Here is a 21202-nt window from a genome sequence, read left to right on the forward strand (position 1 = left end):
ATGCACACAACATTGACTTGAATTGCAGTAAATTTAATAGTCTTAATTCTGAGAGTATCCAACATACATGCAAAAAGTTTCAGTTACAGATGGGAGTAATCATTTTACTGTAGAATTAAAAGGTATAAATAACATGTGAATTTAAAAAATAGAGCTTTGAGGTCGTCTATACAGGCTAGATTTCTTGAAAAAAGTTACTTTTTCACTACTGTTTTCATTCAAGAATGACTATAAATTAGTTCTTTAAAAGTCACAAAACAAATCTTTAATTAGTAAACACATTTATTTTTTGATAACATACAGTCGAATGTGTCTGAACACACAGTCTCAAAGGACAAAAACTTCATTTGCCTCAGAAAAAAAGTTAGTCAGAAAAAGGCATATTCACAGTTTGAAGCACGTTAGTGTCAAAGTGTAGCACCTGATTGAAAGCAGTCGTGACACCGATTTCTGGTGAATCATCTCTATGTGTTAGCGGGTCGGAGTTTGTAATAGAGGCAGTTCAAAATTACACTCTATTTACTGTGAATAGTTGGCTAATGGAGGAGGAGAAAACACTGAGCCTTCAGCTTCCTGACAGTAATCTTTGACAAAGACCCACATGCCAAACAGGCTCATCAACTGCCATCATACCAGAGTGAACACCAACAGGTGAAAGTGATGATACTTATGGTTGTCTGTCTCAGCTGCTGTGTCCAATACCAAAGCATCGTACTCATACCCCTGTTTACTGTTCATGAACGAATTACAGCAGCTGCTATGAAAAATGCCTGATAATTTGGTGCAAACCAGGCAGAAAATAACCAGATTTGGTGTTTTAACCATGATGACCAAATAATTAGAAAAAAACAGCTACGGATTGAAATATAACACACAAGTTGATTTGTCAAACCAGGGCTACATTTAAAGCCACTGCAAAGAACCTGTGGTGGCCTTGAGGTGCGGGGGTGAGGCAGCGCCTGGTCTAAAGATGATGGGCTCAACATGAACCAAACCGTGGACTGCTGAAGATGAGCAGCTTCACTGCTGAGGCTGCAGGTACTGGTTTGTGAAGGCTTCCAGCTGTTTCTCCAGCTCTGTTGCTTTATGTCTGCAGAGGAGGTTAAGAGCCATTAGACTTAGGCTAACCACACTAAAGCCATTAACAAAGCAGCATATTATATTTCAGCTATTGCTTGAAGGCTTGGTGATTTAACCCTGATGACAAGTTTCTAGGTAGGAAGCAAAATTAACATTTCTACAGTTCTTCTGAAAGGAATCATATTGTGTCACCAGTTTGTCGGCCACTGATGTTGCCCTATGCGGGAGAAGAGTCCGGACTCACCGCAGGCTCTTGGAGCGGCTCTGCACTGTCTCAAGCTGATCTATTTTGACTGTCAGTCGACTGATTTCTGCCTCCAGTTCTCTCTGTGTCTGTTCCACCTGCTGACAGAGGCGAGCAAAGGTCGCTGCCATCTCCCTGGTAACAGAGGGCACAGCATCGTGGTTATTTATCATGCCACGGTACAGAAGGAGACACTGGTTGGACTCTCCAAGACAGACAATTAAGGTGAGGTCCTGCTTTACATACATGTAAAACATTCATTCGAACAAAATAGAGGTAAACATTGTCCACGGCTACTTTTCTTTCTTTTTTTTTTTTTTAAATGAGGCAGATATCAAATTCAGAATTGATGAATATATATGTTTTCTTTTGAATATTCAACAGTGTTCTATTGTCGATGCTAAATGTTAAAACTACTTGCAGAATAGAAATGAATTAAAAGGCTTTAGCAGTGTATATATTCATCCCATATAACAAAAACAGACTTACTGCTGGACCTGCTGGCTACAGTTGGCGCTTGTAATGCTGACGATGAGCTGAAGCTTCTCTGTTGCGTAGTCCACAAACTGCCGCTTCAGAGTACGTTCCTTTGCTTTGGTTGTCCAGGTGAGTCTCTCATAAAGGTAGAGCAAACCATAAAGTGAGGCCGACAGGGCAATCAGCCTCCAGCCGACCGTTCTCCACACCTTCAAAAAAACAACAGATCTTGTTTGTGATAATTTTTTACACTGACAGAGGAGTAGTCAGTGGAGTTCCCTTTTTTTTGCTCCAGAGGGAAATCACACTATGCTACAGAAAAAAAGATAATTTTACGTATCAGAAGGTGTTTCTTTTATTCCCAAAACATTCTGCAACTAAAAGTTTGGATTAAATGTATGAATCTTGTTGAAACAATATTTGGGGGGGAAATATGCATGAGGAAACAGATACTTTACCACTGAAAGCTATTTCATGTATGACAAGATTACAAAGAAATATTCACTTCGAAAAAGAAAATGTTCTTGATAATAATGCATCATTTCATTCCACATCAAACATACAAATATGCATGAGTATAAGAAGTTTCGTGAGCATACCACTCCGCCAATAATGACAACACTCATAGACGTGCGAGACGTGAGGGATGCCATGTTGGTTGCCATGGCTATCATCAGATCCTCTTGGGTCATCAGTGCTGTCTCATGGTTTGGCAGGGCAATGGTGGATGGAGGTCCTGAGGAAGGTGTAGAGGCTGGGAGCTGTGCTTGTTGAGGGGCCTGTAATGAGAACAGATGTGAACATGACATTTTAATGTTTTCTTTAATATTTTGAATATGTTTCTGAAAACAAGGCACCAAGTAATTGTTAGACCTTACAAATAAAATATGCATCAAAGGTTATCTGAGTACCAGTATGTAGTAACAATAAAATAGTGTGCACCTTGAAGTTCTGGTCCACCAGTTTGAGGGCTCTCTCTGCATTGACAGAGCCCAGGAATCGGTGGACTAAGGCCGTCCAGCCTAATGAAAACTGAAACTCAATGTTCTCCTGGAAGTCATTGCAAAGAGTAGAGCAGTTTAGGCCATAACTTAGGTCAAACTTCCTGCAGGGCACCAACATTTGGACTTGGCCCTGGTCCAGTGAGGGGAGCAGAGGTAACATGCATTCTGTAGAATGACAAGAAGACATAGCAAATTAGAATAAAAGGCACAATAAAAACAGCAAGAACATCAAAATTATTCATGGTAATATTAGTTGTTTGGATTTTATTCCATTCAAGTACAGTAATCCTGAAAAGTTCCACTTAAACAACTTTTTTTTTTTTTTACTTGCCTCTTCCATATAAGGAGACTATGGAATTTTGAAAATGAATAACTTATACGGTTAATAATATTAATAACAATTACGATAATAATGCTAATAATAATAATTACTATTATTGTTGTTGTTGTTGTTGTTGTTGTTGTTTTTATTATTATTTATCCTTTATTAATCCATCATGGGGAAATTCATTCTCTGCAATTAACCCATCATGGATGAACCATGAGCAGTAGGCTGCCGTCCACCAGCACAGGGGGAGCAGTTAGGGGTTCAGTGTCTTACTTGTGCTAGATGTTCTTAACACTGAAGCATTAAGTTATTAAAAAAAAACATTCCCAGGCATTAACTATGTAAAAATATACTTGAGTAAGGGGTAACATTTACATTTTTCCTCTACATCATGTACCTTCAAGAGACTGTTCTGCTTTCTTAACAATAGGTTAAATTGATTTTTCTGTGAGCCAAAGATTTCAGCCTTCAAAGATGTGATCTTGATTACAAATAATGGGTATTAGGACAACTGTTTACAGTTCTAGTTACCCATCATGTATTTCTGAGTGGACTGGACTGAAGCATCGACGGCGTTAGAGCAGCGGTAGGCCAGGTTCTTGCCCATACCCTCCTCAACATGAGAAAGCAGCTCCTGTCAAAACAACAGGGGTCAGATTCTAATCAGTCAGTGACAAAGGCAGAGGGAGAGAACAATCACAGCATAGTCATAGTACCAGACAAGTTTGAGTAGACAGTTTGAATAGTAAAGACTGACAGATTATTTACACATAAGCACTGATTTAAATGGTGAATATCTGTTGTGAATTACAATTTGGACTAGTCGCTCTACAATCCAAATCCAACCTGCAGGTAAGAAAGCGAGTTTCAAAGTCTCAATGAATTTTCTAACAGGTTCTCTTAAGGCAGAAGGTAAAAAGTGTTGGGATCTTTCACAAAAGGTCTCACGGACGTCTAAGAAATTCTGAGGTTCTACTTACAGACTTGTAGATCTTGAGGACATGAGGCGAAGGATGGAAGTCTGCGTGAAACTCTTCAACAATTACATGAAGACGGCAGATTTCTTCTCCCATGGCATTGGACACCTGAAGGAAGATGAACTATAATGAGTCTGCAAGATGTTTGTGTACCACCCACAGAAACAGAATCTATGTACACCTCCTTTTCCTATGAAGTATCTGCATGTAATAATGTGAAGTTTCTTCGTAGGCGTGTCTATTTTTAGATTTTTAGGTTCAAGCAGTGCCTTATATAGGTAACTGAATGAATAAATTACGATGTCTGGGATCACTAAATTTACTGGTAAAACAGAATAAAGTTCCCCCTTTTAGTTTTGAGAGCCTCCCAGAGTTAAAATACACACCCCACTTTGTTTCAGTTTAGTGACTGACAGTTAAGGTAGAAACACATTTAGTACCGCTTGGTCATGCTATCCGAGCATGCCAAAGTTATGCGATTTTATGAGGGGGGGAGCACAGATTCATGTGGAAAAATAGTTAAAAAAAAATTTTTTTTTAAATTATATATATATATATATATTTATATAAACATTCTGATCTGGTGAGCTCACATTATAATGTTCATAGATGGAGCACTTCAATGGCATTACATTACTATCAAATAAAAACACAAAGCCAGAACTCTGTAGATGTAAAAGAAGCAGCAGAAACAGAATTGAGACGGTTTGTTGATTCAAGTAAACAGGAGGGGAAAAAAACAGAACTCTTCCTTACCTTGGATTCAACATCTTCACTTATGGCCTTAATCTTCTTCTTAATGTCATCAATGAGCAAATTGAGCTGATTTTTGACAAATTCCAGGCGGTCCATCTGATTCTCTCGGTCCTCAAGTGCAGCTACTCTAAAGCCCCATTCCACCAAATGGCAAGTAATACCAAAGACATACATTTAACCAAATGGCAGAAAAACAGAACTGGGTAAACGGAAAAATGTGAAAATACATGGGTTAAAAAGTTATAACATCTACAAACCAGCTTTATGATATCATTCATTTGAAAGTTGAGATGAAAAGAAACTGAAAGCTTTTACTTATCTCATCTTCTTTCTACAGGCTCCTTTAGTAATGGACAAAAGCAGGGAATTGGACCCATAGCTAAGACTTCCTATATTTATCCCTCCAAACGCACACCTTCGAAGTGCAGAAGGTGTGGGAGAGAGAAATGCATGGAGTTGGATACCAACCTCTTCTCCGCTGCCTCGATGTTGATGGAGTCCATGATGCTCTTGACTTTTTCTGTGATCTGCTTGGCCCTGATAGTGTGCTGCTCAAACTTTGTTTTCACTGCTGACTGCGAGATACACTCCTACGAGGCCATAACACACAAGTTACTGTGACACTAGCAGGGACTGCTGCATTGACTTGCATGCTACCGGGACAAACAGAAACAAAGATAGACACACTGCTGCTTTTAACTTAAAATATGAGAAGACATGGAAACACAGGTGTGAAAAAGGCAGCAGCAGAGTGTGTATCTTGCCCACCCGACGGCACACAGTTTAGGTCACAGTAATGTGTTGAAATCAAAATGAAAAGAACATAAAGAGAATTAAACCAAGAATGCAGATGAAAGAAAGTGAATTTAGTGTTAAAAAAATATTGAAAGTTAAGTATTATAACAGGGCCATTTATATTTGATATTTTTACCAGGGTTCTTGGTGCGATCTTGTACACCAATCTCCAATAAGTAGAATTCAGAGATTACCACATGCTTACTTTCACAAGTATTATAGTTTTCTTATATTAGTATTATACCTTCCTGTATTAAAAATTGACAGATATTTGTCAAAGCAATTATTCATTATTCCATTGTAGAAACGCTCAATACTGACATACATACTGTACATATCAATTTACACTACAGCAGTTAACTGGACATAAGGTCAGTGGTACTTGAAAATTTCCACAAATCAAGAGTACGGGTATGTTCATTGATTTTTCTTGAGATTTAAGTGGAAAATACTATCAAGTCTTGAATCATATGAATTTCTTTAGTGCCACTTATTTCAAATCACTATTTATTTATACCTTATTCAGTCTATTAATATCTTTAACATTGGGGCAGAGCAGCTGATTACAGAGAATAAAGGCCCCAAATTACACAGAAAGCTCACCATGTCGAAGAACTGTAAGAGAATTTTCACCTCACTCAACTAAATCAAACAACCACAACTGAAAATGGAGGCCACGGTAGTGTTTTGCTACAGGTCACTTGCATCTACCACTTCAACTTGCTCCCAGTAAGGACACAACTGAGCTCAAAGTAAAATTTTAAATAACATATAACTTAAAAAAATAAAATAAAACTGAGAATTATAAAAAACAAATATGAGCTAAATTATAATGAAACAAACAGATGCCCTCGCCTTAGTGAATCTAGATTTCAGCAATGAAGACTCAGGTTGATGGAAATGCACGATGATTGGTTGACAGGTTCACGGAAGTCTGTCTGAAACTGGTAAAACCTAACCAGTAATTCAAGTTTAAGTAGTTTTTCAGCTATTAGGAAAACCTTTGGTTACATATATTTAGTTTTTTAAATCTAATTGAACTTATTCATCAAGTTCTTAAATGGGCATTACTATAAAAAGCAAGATCTGAGAAAACAAGTGTCTCCCATACTGGTAAAGGCACACCCATACAATGTGCACACTGAATTCTGGCTAAAAGAAACAAACAAACAAAAAAAGTTTTACTAAAGTTATTCTTGTTTCCCCTCACCAACAATACATATTCAAATTAAACATAATGTTTTTGAGCTTCGTTGCTGGTTTTATTATGATCCAACCAACTGAATCCCAAACTGTTAATATTAGTGGTTTGCCTGGGCACACACACATGCAGACAAACATACAGTCACACACGCATACACGCATACCTCAAACCGTCTTTCAAAGTTTTGAAACTCCTTCAATCTTTCCTGGAAGCCCTCAGCCAGGGCTCCACCTGTTGCATGAAAGGATACCATTGGACATAAAAATGAGAGACGATATACTGTATAGTTATTATTTAGGCTCCCCTCTTTAGTGTTTATACATTAAGCCTCACCTGTTTCTGGCATTCCCTGTGCGCGCTGCATGCGAGAGTTCAACACCTCCTTGGCAGAGACAAAGAAGATGCGGTTGGGTGCTTGCTCGCGGTCAACAACCTTGAGCTCTTCTACTAAGAAGTTCACACAACGGTCTGTGTGCTGCCTTCTGACCTGGAGGAAGAGGTAAAGCATACATAGAGTTCAACATCTTTTATTCAAACTGAAATGGAAAAAAAAAAAATTGATGTATCTAAAATTTCACTCTGAAGTTTAACTGTCAGTTCTGTCAGTTCACACACATTTGAACGGTACATAGTTTTAGTAAATAGACTTGTACATACTTCTGTTCAATTTGATCAATTGATATATACAAAAATACACATTATTACATGAAAAACCTGTAAGTTTTGTAGTAATGGCTCTAGAAAATATATTTTGAACACAAGACAGCTGCAAGAAAGTCTTAGCTCACATCCTCCATGTATTCTGGTTCATTTGCTGAAGCATCCCAGCGATTGTTGAGGATGAAGATGTTGGGCTTCGACAAACGCTCATTCACTTTGTGGAAAAAATGCTTCTCCTAAATGGAAAGGGAAAAGGGAAGCAGAGTGAGGGTAGTAGGTGATTTTAACCATTTTTCTTCTTTTCAATATCAAAACTGGAACCATCATCACCCAATTTCTAGCAGGTTTGATTGACTTCTTATGGAGCCTTAATAAATTAATAGAGAAAGCGGCAAAAGGACAGCAAAAAGAAAATTAAATACTTTTTATCCGGACAAAGGTTGGTGGCGACACATTCTCCCGGCCCCTAATTCATGCATTTGCTTCCTTTCGTAGCGTTCCATAAAAAACAACAAAAAAACAGCATTTGCATGGGCTGCCTAAATTCCAGCTCTAACTGTGGCTAATATTTCACTGATGAACCCATAGAGGATTGTTTGTACTTTTCCTTTGACATAACAACTGCTGCTGGCTCTATGATTAACTGTATCCTGCTTCACATTGCACAAATGCCTGAGCACACTAAAATAAGAATGGGGAAAGCATGCCACCAGATTAGCTCATATCGATAATGTTGAGCTTAAAAAATCTTAATATAAACATCTAGACATTGCCTTCTTTATTTAATCTAACAATTACATTCTTGACTTAAAAACCAAATTCCCAACAGCAACGGTGAGCTTTTCTCCAGCAGGAGCTTCAAGGTGATAAAATAAGATTGGGCAAATGGTCGTATCAAATAAGCAGAAAAACACGGTGAAATATAATACTATTTAGGCTCTCAACTAATAGTAAGTGGGCCAAGAAACCAAGGAAACTACAATCAGCGTTGCTGGAATTCAACATTTTCTAATAATTATGATGACCTGCCCTACAGAGTAACAAGTTAGCATTATCATACATTTATACTCAAAATTTTTTTTACTCAAAATGTTCTCTAATTTGACAGGCCATTTTTTCACTACAATAGTTAAATAACCATTAAAATATATTGGCACTGAACTGTAATTAATACAGGGTGTAATGACAAATTACTCTCTGGATTGTATATACATTTTGATTTTACACACTGTTACAACTGCGTTGGAATCATGAATGTACTTAATCGGGACATACTGTACAAAAAAGGAAACAGAAAGGCTTAGGTTTGCTAATCACGATTACTTATTCAGACCAAATTATATTGCTATAGTAATTGTAATAAGAGTCATCGCTATATATTAGTTAACATTTTTGTCACTAGATGTGGACAGCAGAGTCCAAAGCCCTTTGAGGAAGGTGTCTTTAGACTTAAAACACTATTCAGTCATTTATACATGGTAAATTAATCTGTTTATCCCTGTTATGAACTTAGTCATGTAGATATACAACACGTCATAGTTATGGTCTATAGTGTAGACCAAACTCAGTGAGTTTGACACTCATTGTTTCAAACTCATTTTAGCTCAAGGGCCACATGGAGGACAATCTATTCTCAAGTGGGCAAGTTATCATGGCATGTTAACTGCTGTTCATGTAACTATTGTTTAATCCACTCCTCTTATAGTTTTGCATGCTAGATTTAACCAGTCTGTGGGCCTGATCCGACCTGCGGGCCTTCAGTTTGACACCCAACACTATTTTGACAAATAAGAGCATTGACTTTACATTTTTATTTATGCATAGACTCGGACAAGATGAAAAGTACTGGCAAAACCTAAATACTTACTTACTGCAATTAAGACATGTAAAGAGACTTTTAAAGGGCAGAACAGCATTACCGTATTCATGAGTGTGGATTCAGAGTTGGCTACCAGCACAAAGACATCAGCATCCAGACAAAACTTGTCAATCCAACTGTCCAGCTGTGACGTGACATCTGTCCCAGGGCTGGAGCCAAGAAATCCAATAAATAAAATTTAAGAGGACTGTTAGGTCATAGGCATTAAATTATGTCAAATATTTGCCATGAGTGTAAACTAAGTCTTTTTATACAAGTTGTATTATGAAGGGCATAAAAAATGTGTTAAAAGTGGATTATTTAACCTGTCTACAAGCACTAGGTCATCTCGAAGCAGAGCACATTTGGTCTTTGGCCAAAACACCCGGACCAGACAGCCAGCGTCCAGACTTTCATCCATGTGGAGTGCGTGGGCTAGCTGATTTACAGTCTGCACAGAAAAAATAAACAGTCACTGCTGTAAGGACTTTTCATGAGGATGAAATCACTTATGAGCTATTAATGTTGGATCTATTTCTGATTCAAGTGAATATTACTTTTAGCTTAAAGAGACAAAATGTTAAATTTGAATTATATATCAAATAGATTTTGAGATACGTTAAAAAAGGTAATACACTTATGAGAAACAACTAAAAAACAACTGAATTAGCAATTCATTGCCGATAATCATGTTGTATTTTGATTTTTTAAACTTTCTCACATTTTCATTACCTTTCTTTAAATGTAATGAGTGCGTATCTCATTAATTTATCACCCAAGTGTTTGTGGCAGTCAGTACCATTTCAAAGCCCGAATTAATAAAAAACATGACAAAAATGGCCAATCACACTGAACCTAGACGGTAGATCAGGCCACGAGTTTTCAGATAATCTTGCTGATTTTAGCCATGGCGCGATGGCATGAAAGAATGCTTCACTGTTAGGCAATCCCAGCAGCGTAGATGGATGCTGCACTTTAGACTTTTGCAGTCTAAACACATCAAATTTGGTGGCCCAAGTTTATCAACTGTATGTCATAAAATGAAGATGCAAACAAAACACTTGAACAATCCTAGCAGTTTTCTACTGCCTCTCAGGTGTGACAACAACAACACAATAATCACCCAATTCATGATGGGACCCAGGAAAGTGCACACAGACCTGCTGCCTGTAACCAGTGTTACATTATCCACAGTTGGACTTTAAAAATATTAGCAAACCTTGATGCTCTTCTCCTCCTCAGAGCCCTCAGTCTTGAGATAGGCTTTGTCATCATCTGTGCCTTCCACACTCAGGAAGCAGTTGGTGGTGTGGCCGATTCCACTCGGCAGTACTCGATCCCTCAGCATGGCGTTGATCACTGTGCTTTTACCATTACTAGTCCTGTAGAAAAAGGAAATCACTAAGTCCAAAGGGAACCAAAATATTTGATGACATTTAAAAATCACAGACATTGATTAAGTAATCAAACAATCTGGTATTACATTGTTAATCATATTAACATTGATTTCATCGGTAACAGTCAAATGTAGTGAAAAGCAAACACATTTGTGTAATGAAAATTAATTATTTGGTATGGACTACTTATATCTGTAGTGAATTTATTATGGGGAACCTCATATGCACTTTTGTTTGAACATAAGCTTGCAATAATTTACTTATGATACTTGAAACTTCATCACACAGAACAAGTTTTGATTAAAGCTAAATGATAAAAATCACTTCAAGAAGAACAGATAACAGAGAAGAAAGAAAAGATAAAAATAAAACCTCTGGCAACCTATCCAACCTGAGGTCACACAGGGTTAGGATGGGTGAGGATTGCAATTGTGGAAGAAATTTTGAGATTAAATCAAATAAAAGCCACAGAAAAAAGAAAGAATGGTATTTACCTGCCAAAAAAGGCAACTTTCATATGTCGACGTGCCAGCACCTCCTTGATGATAGCAAGCTTTTCAGAATAGGCCTGAATCTCCAACTTTTGATCCTGACTTGAAATTTTGTCCAAGGCTTTATTTTCATGGGTTTCTGTTAAACAGAGTCACACAGCTTGAGACACACACTTCACAAAATGTCTTTACCTTGGGTGCTACAAGGCTTCAAGAAAAATGGTGTGCTTCACAACTACAAGTAGATCATGGCTTAAGAAAAGTTGTGTGAGATTTGTGAGAAAACTAATAGAACTCAGATGAGGACCAAACTCCCGTCCCTCACACATATTTAGTCTAGACTTATCAAATACTGGATGAAATGTGTCTGTACTGTATTTTGTTTTGAGTCAGTGATATCAAATGCTCTTGGTTTCCTCAATTGAGTGGTACACAGTTACAGTAAACTAGGAAAAATGTGGGGGAACTTCTATAATACGAAAACTGATTCTTTTATAACCTGCCCTTTTATACTTCCTACCCAGGCCATTCCTGTAGCTTATGCAAAGATGGTTTTTGTCCTTTTTGAGTCACTCACACCATGCTGTTCAGTGGTATGTTGTTTCTGGTTTTATTTTCGAGTTTATATTTACACGGTGAGTATTTCCAACTTTACACAAAAAGCTATCCGCAAAACTTGGACGAAAGAATCATTTAAATCATGTAATCCGGGAGTTCTGCTGGAGCATGACAGGTACATAACACACATACCATGCTACTGTTTGGAAACACGGATCGGAAGCAAAGACTACAAATTCGCTCACCTTCGACAAAGTCTGATGTCTCTTTTGCGTAATTCAGCAGCTTTTCGAATACTTCACTTATCGTCTTCTTGGCTACGACAAAGTGCTTCAGAGGGGAAAACTCCCCCCGAGCCGAATCCGTCCGCTGGAGTGGAGGAGCCGCAGCCATGGTGTTCAGTCTGGGCACAGAAGGGTCATAGAAGGACAAAACACTTCAATGTTGACGGGGCTTTGGAAGGGTTTATGTGCTGGATCTGCGAGGGTTATCAGACAACATCGGCAACAAAATAATCGTTTTCGTTACTGCGCATACGAGCTAGCCTGTGGTGTACTTAGGGTTCCCTTCACGTCACTTGGTTGACAGTGAAGTAACGACAAGTAAGCAAGGGAATTCTGACTATTAAACTAATAGTTGGAGGTAATTTAACTTTTCAATATAACGTTGAGGCTGACAGCCTTTCAAATAAATCCCATAGAATAAACGAACGGGTTTATGAATCACATGTTTAACGAGCGGACGCGTGCTGACTTTCGATACCAACAAGCTAACAGGTAAAGCTAGCTAATATTGCAAGCAGCAATGTAGCAGTAAGCTAACGGGAGCCAGGCAAATAAATGATACTGTGTCATTACCGCAGTAGCGGTTCAGCCGCGGGCTCCTTCTCATAACCCGAACGAGCCGAGTAGCTTCCACAGTGCATGCAGGGAATTGCTTCTCCCGAAGAAAGATTACTCGCTGTCTGTCCGGCTAACCTTATTTGTTATTCCTCAAGCTAATAGTGACAAGCGGAAGCGTCGTGAAAAACTATCAAAATAAAACGTCCTCGCTCTTTAGCCGACCATAACACAACTTCTGTGGGCTACCGATAACTTTTACTGGTTGGTAAAGTTTTACCGGGATTTGAAGGAGTAGTATCTAATTTTCTTAATATTGAAGTACTTTCTTAAACCTGTTCATCTGGTTCTTGTATTTACGTCCATATTCGTTTAGCTTTTTCATTTGATTTTTGTTGTGCAATATTTTTTAGCTCATGACCTTTAACAACTATAGTAGCTTGATCTTCCGATTCGACGTTATTAACAAATAAGTAATATGCTAATCGTATAGATACATAATTGAATCATCTAAAATAATTATTCACATTATGAATATTTTTGAGGTAGTATATTTTTTTTTAGCGAAGGGACTGAAGTGTGTCTCTACCACGGGAGACTTTAGGGGGGTTTCATAATCAGTATCTTCTCATTTGACTGTACAATATAGTCAATACGATAATATTTCTCTTCAGCAAAATTAAGATGATATTTGTGATTTTGAAGAGATTGACAAGTTGTCCTGTAAAGGTTTTACAGTGCTATCCATGGAGTTACATTTCCCATACCTTACTTCTATTCCCCTTCAAAGTTCATTGCTGTCAGTCATCTTTCAGATCTTTGAAAATTGAATGCACTACCAGCCGCCATCATTTTTCTAAGGCCGATTTCATACTACTGAAATATCATCTTCTCATTCTTCTTTCCAGGAGATGTTTTATGGCATCTTTGGCGTTGCATTACCACTATGTTCAGTCTTCAATGTTCATTGCTCTGTTAGACATCTTGTAGTTTTTGAACAAATAGGATGTGATATTATATGCTTATGTCCTCTGTATATCATATGTGAACTAATATCACAGCCTCACAGTTTCTGCAAGCACACAAATGCACACAGCCTACAGTACACCATTAACCCGCAGCTGTGAAGCAGCACTATAGTTACAGTCTACGTTGTTTGCTTTATGGAATTAGATACCCGCATGATCTGTTGTCATTTATTTGTTACCATACTAAGTTCTGTGTACACTTTCTTTTCCTAACTCATTGTATCTTTTCCGGTGTATTTTTAGGCCTTTTGTAGATGTTACCTTAGTCAAGCTGTTGTTACTTGTTCATCTATAGAAATTTATTCCAGGTTATTGCCAAAACACTATCATATAGCACACTGCTGGCCCCAGAACCTAAGTAGTTATCCTCCTTCATTAGCTGTTATTCAGCAATCATAGTCATTATGTAATATATAAAAACACAGGATTCAATGTCATGATCCCTCAAGATTTTGGAACATCCTCCACCCAAAACTAAATTAAAATAATAAGAGACGGAAAGTGAGAGAGACAGATACTTCCAAATTGCTTTCACACACAGGATTTCACGAGATCATTTTAAAGATGTTTTCTCCAACAAATGTCACAGTCAAATTATACTGCATTTGAATTTTTTAATTCAATTCAGTCAGGTAACATGTTTCCCTGTACAATTAAATAAGTCTTACTTCGCTGTCCACAGTGAAGCAAGAGTTTGATAGGGTGTTAGTAGAAGAGAAATAGATTGTCATGTTGTTGCTTTATATAGATTTTTCATGTTTTTCAAATATTGCTTTAGTTTTAGGTATAGGCACAGACCTCTCGTGGTTATCTGTCTAAAACTGTACTAGAATCTTTTTTTTAAATTATTTTCTCTTTGCTGTCGTTTGCATGTCTTTATCAAAAAGCACTAAAGAAACATCTTTTCCACTTATTAGGTTTAGGGTTTGTGTATATTTGGTATCAACCCACAAATAAAGACATCTGCAGACTAAAGCAAACGCAATATCACCACTTTCGTTATTAATTATTTTACACAAAGAAGAGTAAGTAAATTGAAAATTATTTGTGATCCCATAGTTTTCTGACTGGGTTACATGCAATATTTAAACCACATCAGGTTATTGTGTATTTTCTGTAGCACATTATTGAACAAGTACATTTTCCCCTGTAAAACCCACATTCCAATGCTAACCCACATTCCAATACTGCTCTTTTTTCTGCTGAGTAAATCCAACTTCCTGTTTCCTTAAGTGTAAATCTATCTGAGGTTTGCAGAAGCTCAAACTGTGGGGGCAGGGGCAGAAACAAGTAAAGAAAAGGCAGCACCCAATAATTGAGCTAAGATTTCATGAAACCCCAAATGAGACGTCCAGGGACCTTTGCAAAAAGGCTGTGTTGATCCCAGGTAAGAAAGGAATGCAGGCATACTCCATGTTGAAGTTGTCCTTTTTGACAGATTAATATGTGAAGACTATGTCGTTGTACCTTTTTACATTTTTGGTCATAATTTAGATATTACCTATCACCCCCTACTCAAGCCAGTGCTCAACTAAGACACTTGTTTGTCTGCACATAATGCTTGCAAATCTTCACAAGTTAGGTCTAATACACCTGATGCTTCATCATGGCAATGAACATATTCACTAAAAAGATCTCCATGTCTTTGTTTGTTATTTTTGCAGGCCTTTATGAAATCACAATTATAACAAAAGCCACAATTATAGACCACTAATGATAATGGCAATATTTCTGCCAAAATAGGCTTGTCAATCAAGTCTTATTTGTAACTAAAGCTTTCTCAATCAATTTCTATGACTGATAATTAAATTCAAATGTACGTGGTTGTATGTCTTTGTGTGTATACAGTATAAATACATAGTTTAGACCAGAAGCGGGTAAACACATCTGGCCCGTTGGTCTTTTTAATCCGGCCCGCCAAAGATTGGTGCAGAATTCATACTTGATGTGAATGATTGGATCAATTAATGTGGGGGCTCAAACAGGAGTTTATTTCATATTTTAGCTACTTGAGAACATTTGGGAATTTCCGTGAGCTGTATGACACATATTGGCTATGTGATTTAGTCTTTACTGTGGAAATACTGACACACATGAATGAGCTGGATGTGAAGGTACAAGGGAAAAAATGGTTTGTGCATCAAATGCAAGCAAACGCCAGAGCCTTCAAAATCAAGCTGGTTTTATTTTCAAGGCAAAGACAACGTTCAGACAAATGTCAGACGAGTCTGATATGTACTGTTAACAAATGCGTATGCGTATTAATATGTATTGTACCTATGTATCTATGTATCTACCTTTTCTATCAAGAGGTTAAGTAGCATTTGATGAAGCACGTTACAAACAGTATCTGCTGCCTTTGTGATCACACAATTGTTACACACACAATCACAATGATAGCTCATTGTAACACTGTGGCTGCTTGTAAATGTGACAATGCCACAGAGGAGACGCCTATGTCTGTGTGCAAGAGAGAGGGGGGGGTGGAGAGAGAGAGAGAGACCTTAGCAACTAGCAAACTCTCCTGTCAGAGCACTAGACACAAAAATAGCTCAGACAGGACCAAGCTCCAGTTTAGCTTTGACATATTCAACAACTGGTGATTGTAGGAACTTACAATTGATCTTTTCCTATTTTCTCCTCTTAAATTCTGGATTGTTTTATGGTTGTTTGCAGATTTATGATGGAGAATTAAAATGGTCAGGAAGAAAAAAAATTTGGTGTTTGAGTAAGTATCTCCCTTTTGTTCTTGTGTTCTGAAAGGATTTCTTTTTATTGCTATTGTAGTATTACTATGTTAATTCTCAGAATGACCTCACTGTCATAGTAGGAATTTGGCTTTTACATTTTTTTTAAGTAAACATTTTAATTCATCATATGCGGTAATCCATAAATTTGTGATGGGAAAAATTTTCTAAATATATCTGCAATGTATGTTTTGAAGAAATTACTTGTGATATATGTGGTGATGTTGATAGCGATACAACATTGCTGATGGATGTCATGGTTCACCACGGCTTCAGCATAATACATTAATGATGAGATGGATAAACTAATTGCTCCCCTGGGAGATATAGGTTTCAGTCTCTCCAGATGTAATTTTGATCCAAATTGATCGTATTGGTTTAAATTAACATCAGAATCAGAATTGCTTTATTCATCAAGTAATTTTGCAACTACAAGGAATTTGCTTTGGTTGACGTTGCTAAACAGACAACATCTAACAGGTATTAAATAAGTGAAGAATAAAAGTGAGATCAGGGCGATTGTGGTTGGTTGTGCAAAGCAGTGCAAGGTAGTGGATTAGAGAAGATCATCAAAGTTATTTCACTTTTGTGTAATTTATCATTGTTTTAGAAAAAAAAGTTGTCATTGAACTATGATAATTGCCTGTGATTTGTTTTCTATGTAAAACTTACAGTGACACAAACTATTTTTCGGTCAGCTTCTCCATTGTGTGGGTGCTATTGTAGGACAGGGGTGACACCAGAGCTCCTGTGTGTATTGTCTGTGTGTGGGCTAGTGTGTATTGTATTTGCATTTGTGTTTGTGTGCATGTGTACAGGTGATCTTTACATTCGATCCTATCTAGCATTCTCTTTCTGTTGGAATATAGTTATCAAGTATTTTTTCCTGGTCCTAATGAATAAGCAATGATAAATTATACAACAATTTAAATTTGTGAGAAGTGTCTACGTTTTTGCCCTGTTCAAATGTCAAACAATCCAGTCTGTGTTTTGTTTTCCCTTTAGAATTTGTGGAAGCATGATGTGGGATGGATAAACAACAACAAAGCTTTACTGTAAGTTGTCAGAAAACAGTGTTCAAGTGAGAAATGAGAATTGAGATTTTCCTTAAGTTTTCAAGGACTTTTTAGGGATAATTCTAGCCATCAGAGCTCCAGCAAAGTATAAAATAATTCAAACAGTTAAACATGTAAAATATTTCTATCGCCGTTTCATCCATTAAATACTTCATCCTTTAAGCATTCTTATAGAATTTCAACGACCTCCAAAACACTTTAAATCTTTAAATTTAGCGGTTAATGTTGCTTTAAATCTAAGAATACCCTATGTGTGTGTGTGTGTGTGTGTGTGTGTGTGTGTGTGTGTGTGTGTGTGTGTGTGTGTGTGTGTGTGTGTCTGTGTCTGTGTCTGTGCGTGCATGGATGCATGGTACACTGTAAGTGAAAGCTGACATGTCACACAGAAGAGTCCCCTCCAATGTACTGTGAGAGCAGCTGTGATGTGTGCATGTATCTAAGTTGCGACACTATTAGGATCCTATGTTAAATGTCTTAAACACATTATGTACATTGCTGCAAATAAATGAGCTGCCCTGTAAACCTTATTCAAGTATGTAGGCAATATAAGCACTACTTACCATAAGTATTGTATACTACACAGGTAAATTTCATGGCTGCAAATGTTAAGTAAATGTTCAATATAGTTTTAATGTATGGCGTTGTTACTGTTCTTTAAGAAACATAAACATACAATTTCAGCGATTTATAAGTTTGAAAAAATTTAGACTTTGTAAGAATTCCTTTTCCAGCTAAACAAAGGGGAGGGGGGCATTAAGGGGAGTGTAAATTTAGCATTAAAAATGAGGAAAATTGTCTCAGACCAAAGTGAAAGGAACTTTGTTACTCCTTGAGTTTATTACAAACAAACATACAAAGTTTTGGATTCTATATTGTTTTTGCTGAACAGGAAGGGTATGAAAAATTGTAATTTGAAATCATAATGCAACTTAGTGGAAGTCGCCATCAGAACCTTACAGGTGAAGGACAAGTGCTAAAGGGTAAGCTGTGGTATCACAAATCAGGAGAGCACTGTCTGTGATATTGCTTAGAACCTTACCTGATGGAGGTTCCTAAATGAAACAGAGCTATCTGTATCTGGTTGTCTGTGTAGATGGCCTCTAATGACCCTGAACTTCCTGACCCCTACGGTGACCCCCAGCCAGGTGACCTCATTGAGATCTTCAGACCAGCATATCAGCACTGGGCTCTCTACCTGGGAGATGGTTACATCATCAATTTAACTCCAGTCGGTCTGTAAAAACCTATGTCTCACTAAGGTTTACTGACAAACTGATCATTCTGAAATCCTAGACCAGATGCGGAGGTGTGACACCTCATGAATGTTTTCTGCTTCTGAAAATAGTGATATTCAAACCTCTTTTTAGCACTCTTAAAAATGTGGATATCAAATATCATCAGCTATCAAAGTTTTGAAACTCATGACTGGATCTCTTGGAAACTTAAACATATGAGGGGAAAAAAAGAATTTTGTATCAAAATCCAGTATAGATGTTATACTTGCAAGCACTAACAGCTTTCATCCATGGAGATCTCACTTTAACTGACTTAATTTTCTGTGTTTTCCAGTAACTCCAGTGATTGATTGAAATATGCCATACTTTTTCAGTACTATAGAACACTAGTCCATCTGATGAAAATGTTTGATCATTGATTGACTGAGTCCCTGTATTAATCTCAGAAAAAGAAACATCTGCCAGGAACTTCAGTATAGATGGGATATTTGCTTATTATTACAACTTAACTGTAATACAGCGTAGAGGAAACTTCATTTTGCTCCCATCCTAGTAATGCTTCTCTATTCAATTGCAGATGAAAGCCAGGCTGCTGCCATGTCCAGTGTTAAGTCAGTCTTCAGTAGGAAGGCTGTGGTACGCATGCAGCTCCTGAAAGAGGTAGTGGGAAGTGACTCCTACCGTGTTAACAACAAGTACGACCACAACCACACACCACTGCCCATCAGTGAAATTATCCAGCGAGCACAAGTCCTTATTGGCCAGGAGGTGTCGTACGACCTGCTTGGAAGTAACTGCGAGCATTTTGTTACCCTGCTTCGCTACGGGGAGGGGGTATCTGAGCAGGTTTGACATTCTTTTTATCATATTCCTTATATGTGCCCGACAAAACAAATACTCTTCATTCAAGATACCACTGTCATGAATACCAAGTATAAAACATTTTGAGGAGATATTGTCTACAATAGTACAATAGTTCAAGTGAAGTACAATAACCCCTTAATTGACTACATCAACTATGATCAAAAATCACTATCAGCTTTTTTTGCCAAGTATAGAAACATAATCATGGTAACCATGGTATCCACATAAACAGACATACAGCTGGAAACCATGTAATAGTGGATATAAAATGTATATATGTATACATATATCCTTACAGTGCATATCTGGTAGTGTTGTGCAAAAACAGATCCTTACATGGAGACAAGAGTGTTGAGTGCAGATAATTTCACAGTGAATTAACGTCATGATTCTTGTCTTTATGGGCTTTGGTTGCCATGATTAACAGTTTTTTCTTTGTCTTACTGATTAACAAGGCAAAAAAATCCCTCTAAATTTAACACATGATCAGCAACTAAGAAAACCACTTGCCACCTTTTTTGATCCACATCCTCTGGCAAAAGTATTAAGGTATAATGACATCATAAGGCCTCCAATTGTATGAGTGCCCAGATGTGAAGAGTGGTAATATCAGTTATATATAGCTGTATGTGAATTCACAAAATTGATCTCTACTTAGTGTTGAGCCCTCATAGTTTTGTACAAGCATGCTCCATCAGGAAAAATGGTTGTGAAAAGGCTGAATTAATAATACTCAGTGCATATTTTACTTTTAATCCCTGTTTATATGTATATAAGATGTAACATAGTGCCTTTACCTCATGATTCTCTGTTTTTTCATATATGAATGTTTTTTTTATGCTGAGCATTTTACATAGCTGAAATCAAATCTTGTTGCATTTACAATCTGTGGTGTGCACTGACAATAGAAAAGACTTTTCTATTCTATTATATTGTTGTGTTCTGATATTTACTGTTGCTCAGTTCAAATCCTCAGTCAGACTCCTCTGCTCATTTTTTTTGTGCATAGGCGACGCGGGCCATTGGGGCCATCAGTTTGGTGACAGCAGCAGCCAGTGCCTTCTCTGTCTTGGGACTCATCAACACTCGATCCAGAAACAGGCCTTTCTGACCACTGCAGTGTGCCTTATCCCAACAATCATGCACCTGTCTTAACAGAATATTGTACTGAATGCTTGTTGGAAATGTGAACAGTTAATAAACAAAAGAAAACGTGCATTAAATGTCTGTGTTACTTCTTCTATAATGGAAGTCAGATTGAACCCAGTGATGTTTTAGTCAATTATATGGAGGCCTTTCAATGTAAAGGTTTAATTGGTTTCATTCTAATTTTCTATATGAAATATGTATATATTTTTAGTATGGTCTTTTCTGCCAAATTGATTCTTGTAATATCAATCGAGAAGTGTCATGTTTGAAATTCCCCTTTGTTGAGTGTTTGAGAAACTGCACACTGATTAAATCCCACTCTGGTTAAATCCCAATGTAAAAATGTTCACATGAAACTCCAAATGACATGCAGTCAAGTTATTTATTTTTTCCTCCAAAAGTAACAAGTATAGCATATTCATATTGATTTACATG

At 37.3% G+C, this 21202-nt stretch overlaps 2 protein-coding genes across 3 annotated transcripts; one reads left to right on the plus strand and one right to left on the minus strand.

Annotated features, from left to right (window-relative positions):
• Positions 1-17: 17 nt before the first annotated feature.
• On the minus strand, positions 18-12831 carry mfn1b (mitofusin 1b). Its single transcript, XM_086161651.1, has 18 exons — positions 12687-12831; positions 12075-12232; positions 11275-11410; positions 10603-10765; positions 9710-9834; positions 9445-9553; positions 7654-7761; positions 7199-7352; positions 7029-7096; positions 5335-5456; positions 4867-4993; positions 4114-4218; positions 3665-3767; positions 2744-2970; positions 2401-2580; positions 1814-2010; positions 1325-1459; positions 18-1090 (listed from the first exon to the last, which is right to left on the minus strand). Exons 1-18 carry the CDS (start codon positions 12752-12754, stop codon positions 1021-1023), a joined length of 2355 nt encoding a protein of 784 aa, XP_086017777.1. The 5' UTR covers positions 12755-12831; the 3' UTR covers positions 18-1020.
• A 3436-nt stretch (positions 12832-16267) lies between these two features.
• Positions 16268-20846, plus strand: plaat1 (phospholipase A and acyltransferase 1). Of its 2 annotated transcripts, none has more exons than XM_086161851.1 (5): positions 16268-16424; positions 17449-17498; positions 18613-18751; positions 19332-19600; positions 20628-20846. In XM_086161851.1, the coding sequence occupies exons 2-5, from the start codon at positions 17472-17474 to the stop codon at positions 20727-20729; spliced, it is 537 nt and encodes a 178-aa protein (XP_086017977.1). In that variant the 5' UTR covers positions 16268-16424; positions 17449-17471; the 3' UTR covers positions 20730-20846. The 2 variants fall into 2 exon arrangements, with proteins under 2 accessions (XP_086017977.1, XP_086017978.1); XM_086161852.1 differs by having other exon boundaries at positions 16275-16424; positions 18613-18664.
• The last annotated feature ends 356 nt before the right edge of the window (positions 20847-21202 follow it).

The sequence above is a fragment of the Fistularia commersonii genome, chromosome 16 (genome assembly GCF_037954325.1).
Source record: "Fistularia commersonii isolate RoL2024-O1a breed Wild chromosome 16, RoL_Fcom_v1.0, whole genome shotgun sequence".
Taxonomy (NCBI): Eukaryota; Metazoa; Chordata; class Actinopteri; order Syngnathiformes; family Fistulariidae; genus Fistularia; species Fistularia commersonii.

Bases quoted from the DNA above. Each gene is read 5' to 3' on its own strand.
- plaat1 (XM_086161851.1), top strand. From the start codon at position 17,472: ATGGATAAACAACAACAAAGCTTTACT. The intron at 18,752-19,331 runs GTCTGTAAAAAC...ATTCAATTGCAG, and splicing joins CATCAATTTAACTCCAGTCG to ATGAAAGCCAGGCTGCTGCC. The intron at 19,601-20,627 runs GTTTGACATTCT...TTTTGTGCATAG, and splicing joins GGGAGGGGGTATCTGAGCAG to GCGACGCGGGCCATTGGGGC.
- mfn1b (XM_086161651.1), bottom strand. From the start codon at position 12,754: ATGCACTGTGGAAGCTACTCGGCTCGTTCGGGTTATGAGAAGGAGCCC. The intron at 9,554-9,709 runs GTTAAATAATCC...TCTTGGCTCCAG, and splicing joins GACCTAGTGCTTGTAGACAG to CCCTGGGACAGATGTCACGT. The intron at 1,460-1,813 runs GTAAGTCTGTTT...CTCTGTTACCAG, and splicing joins TGTAGCCAGCAGGTCCAGCA to GGAGATGGCAGCGACCTTTG.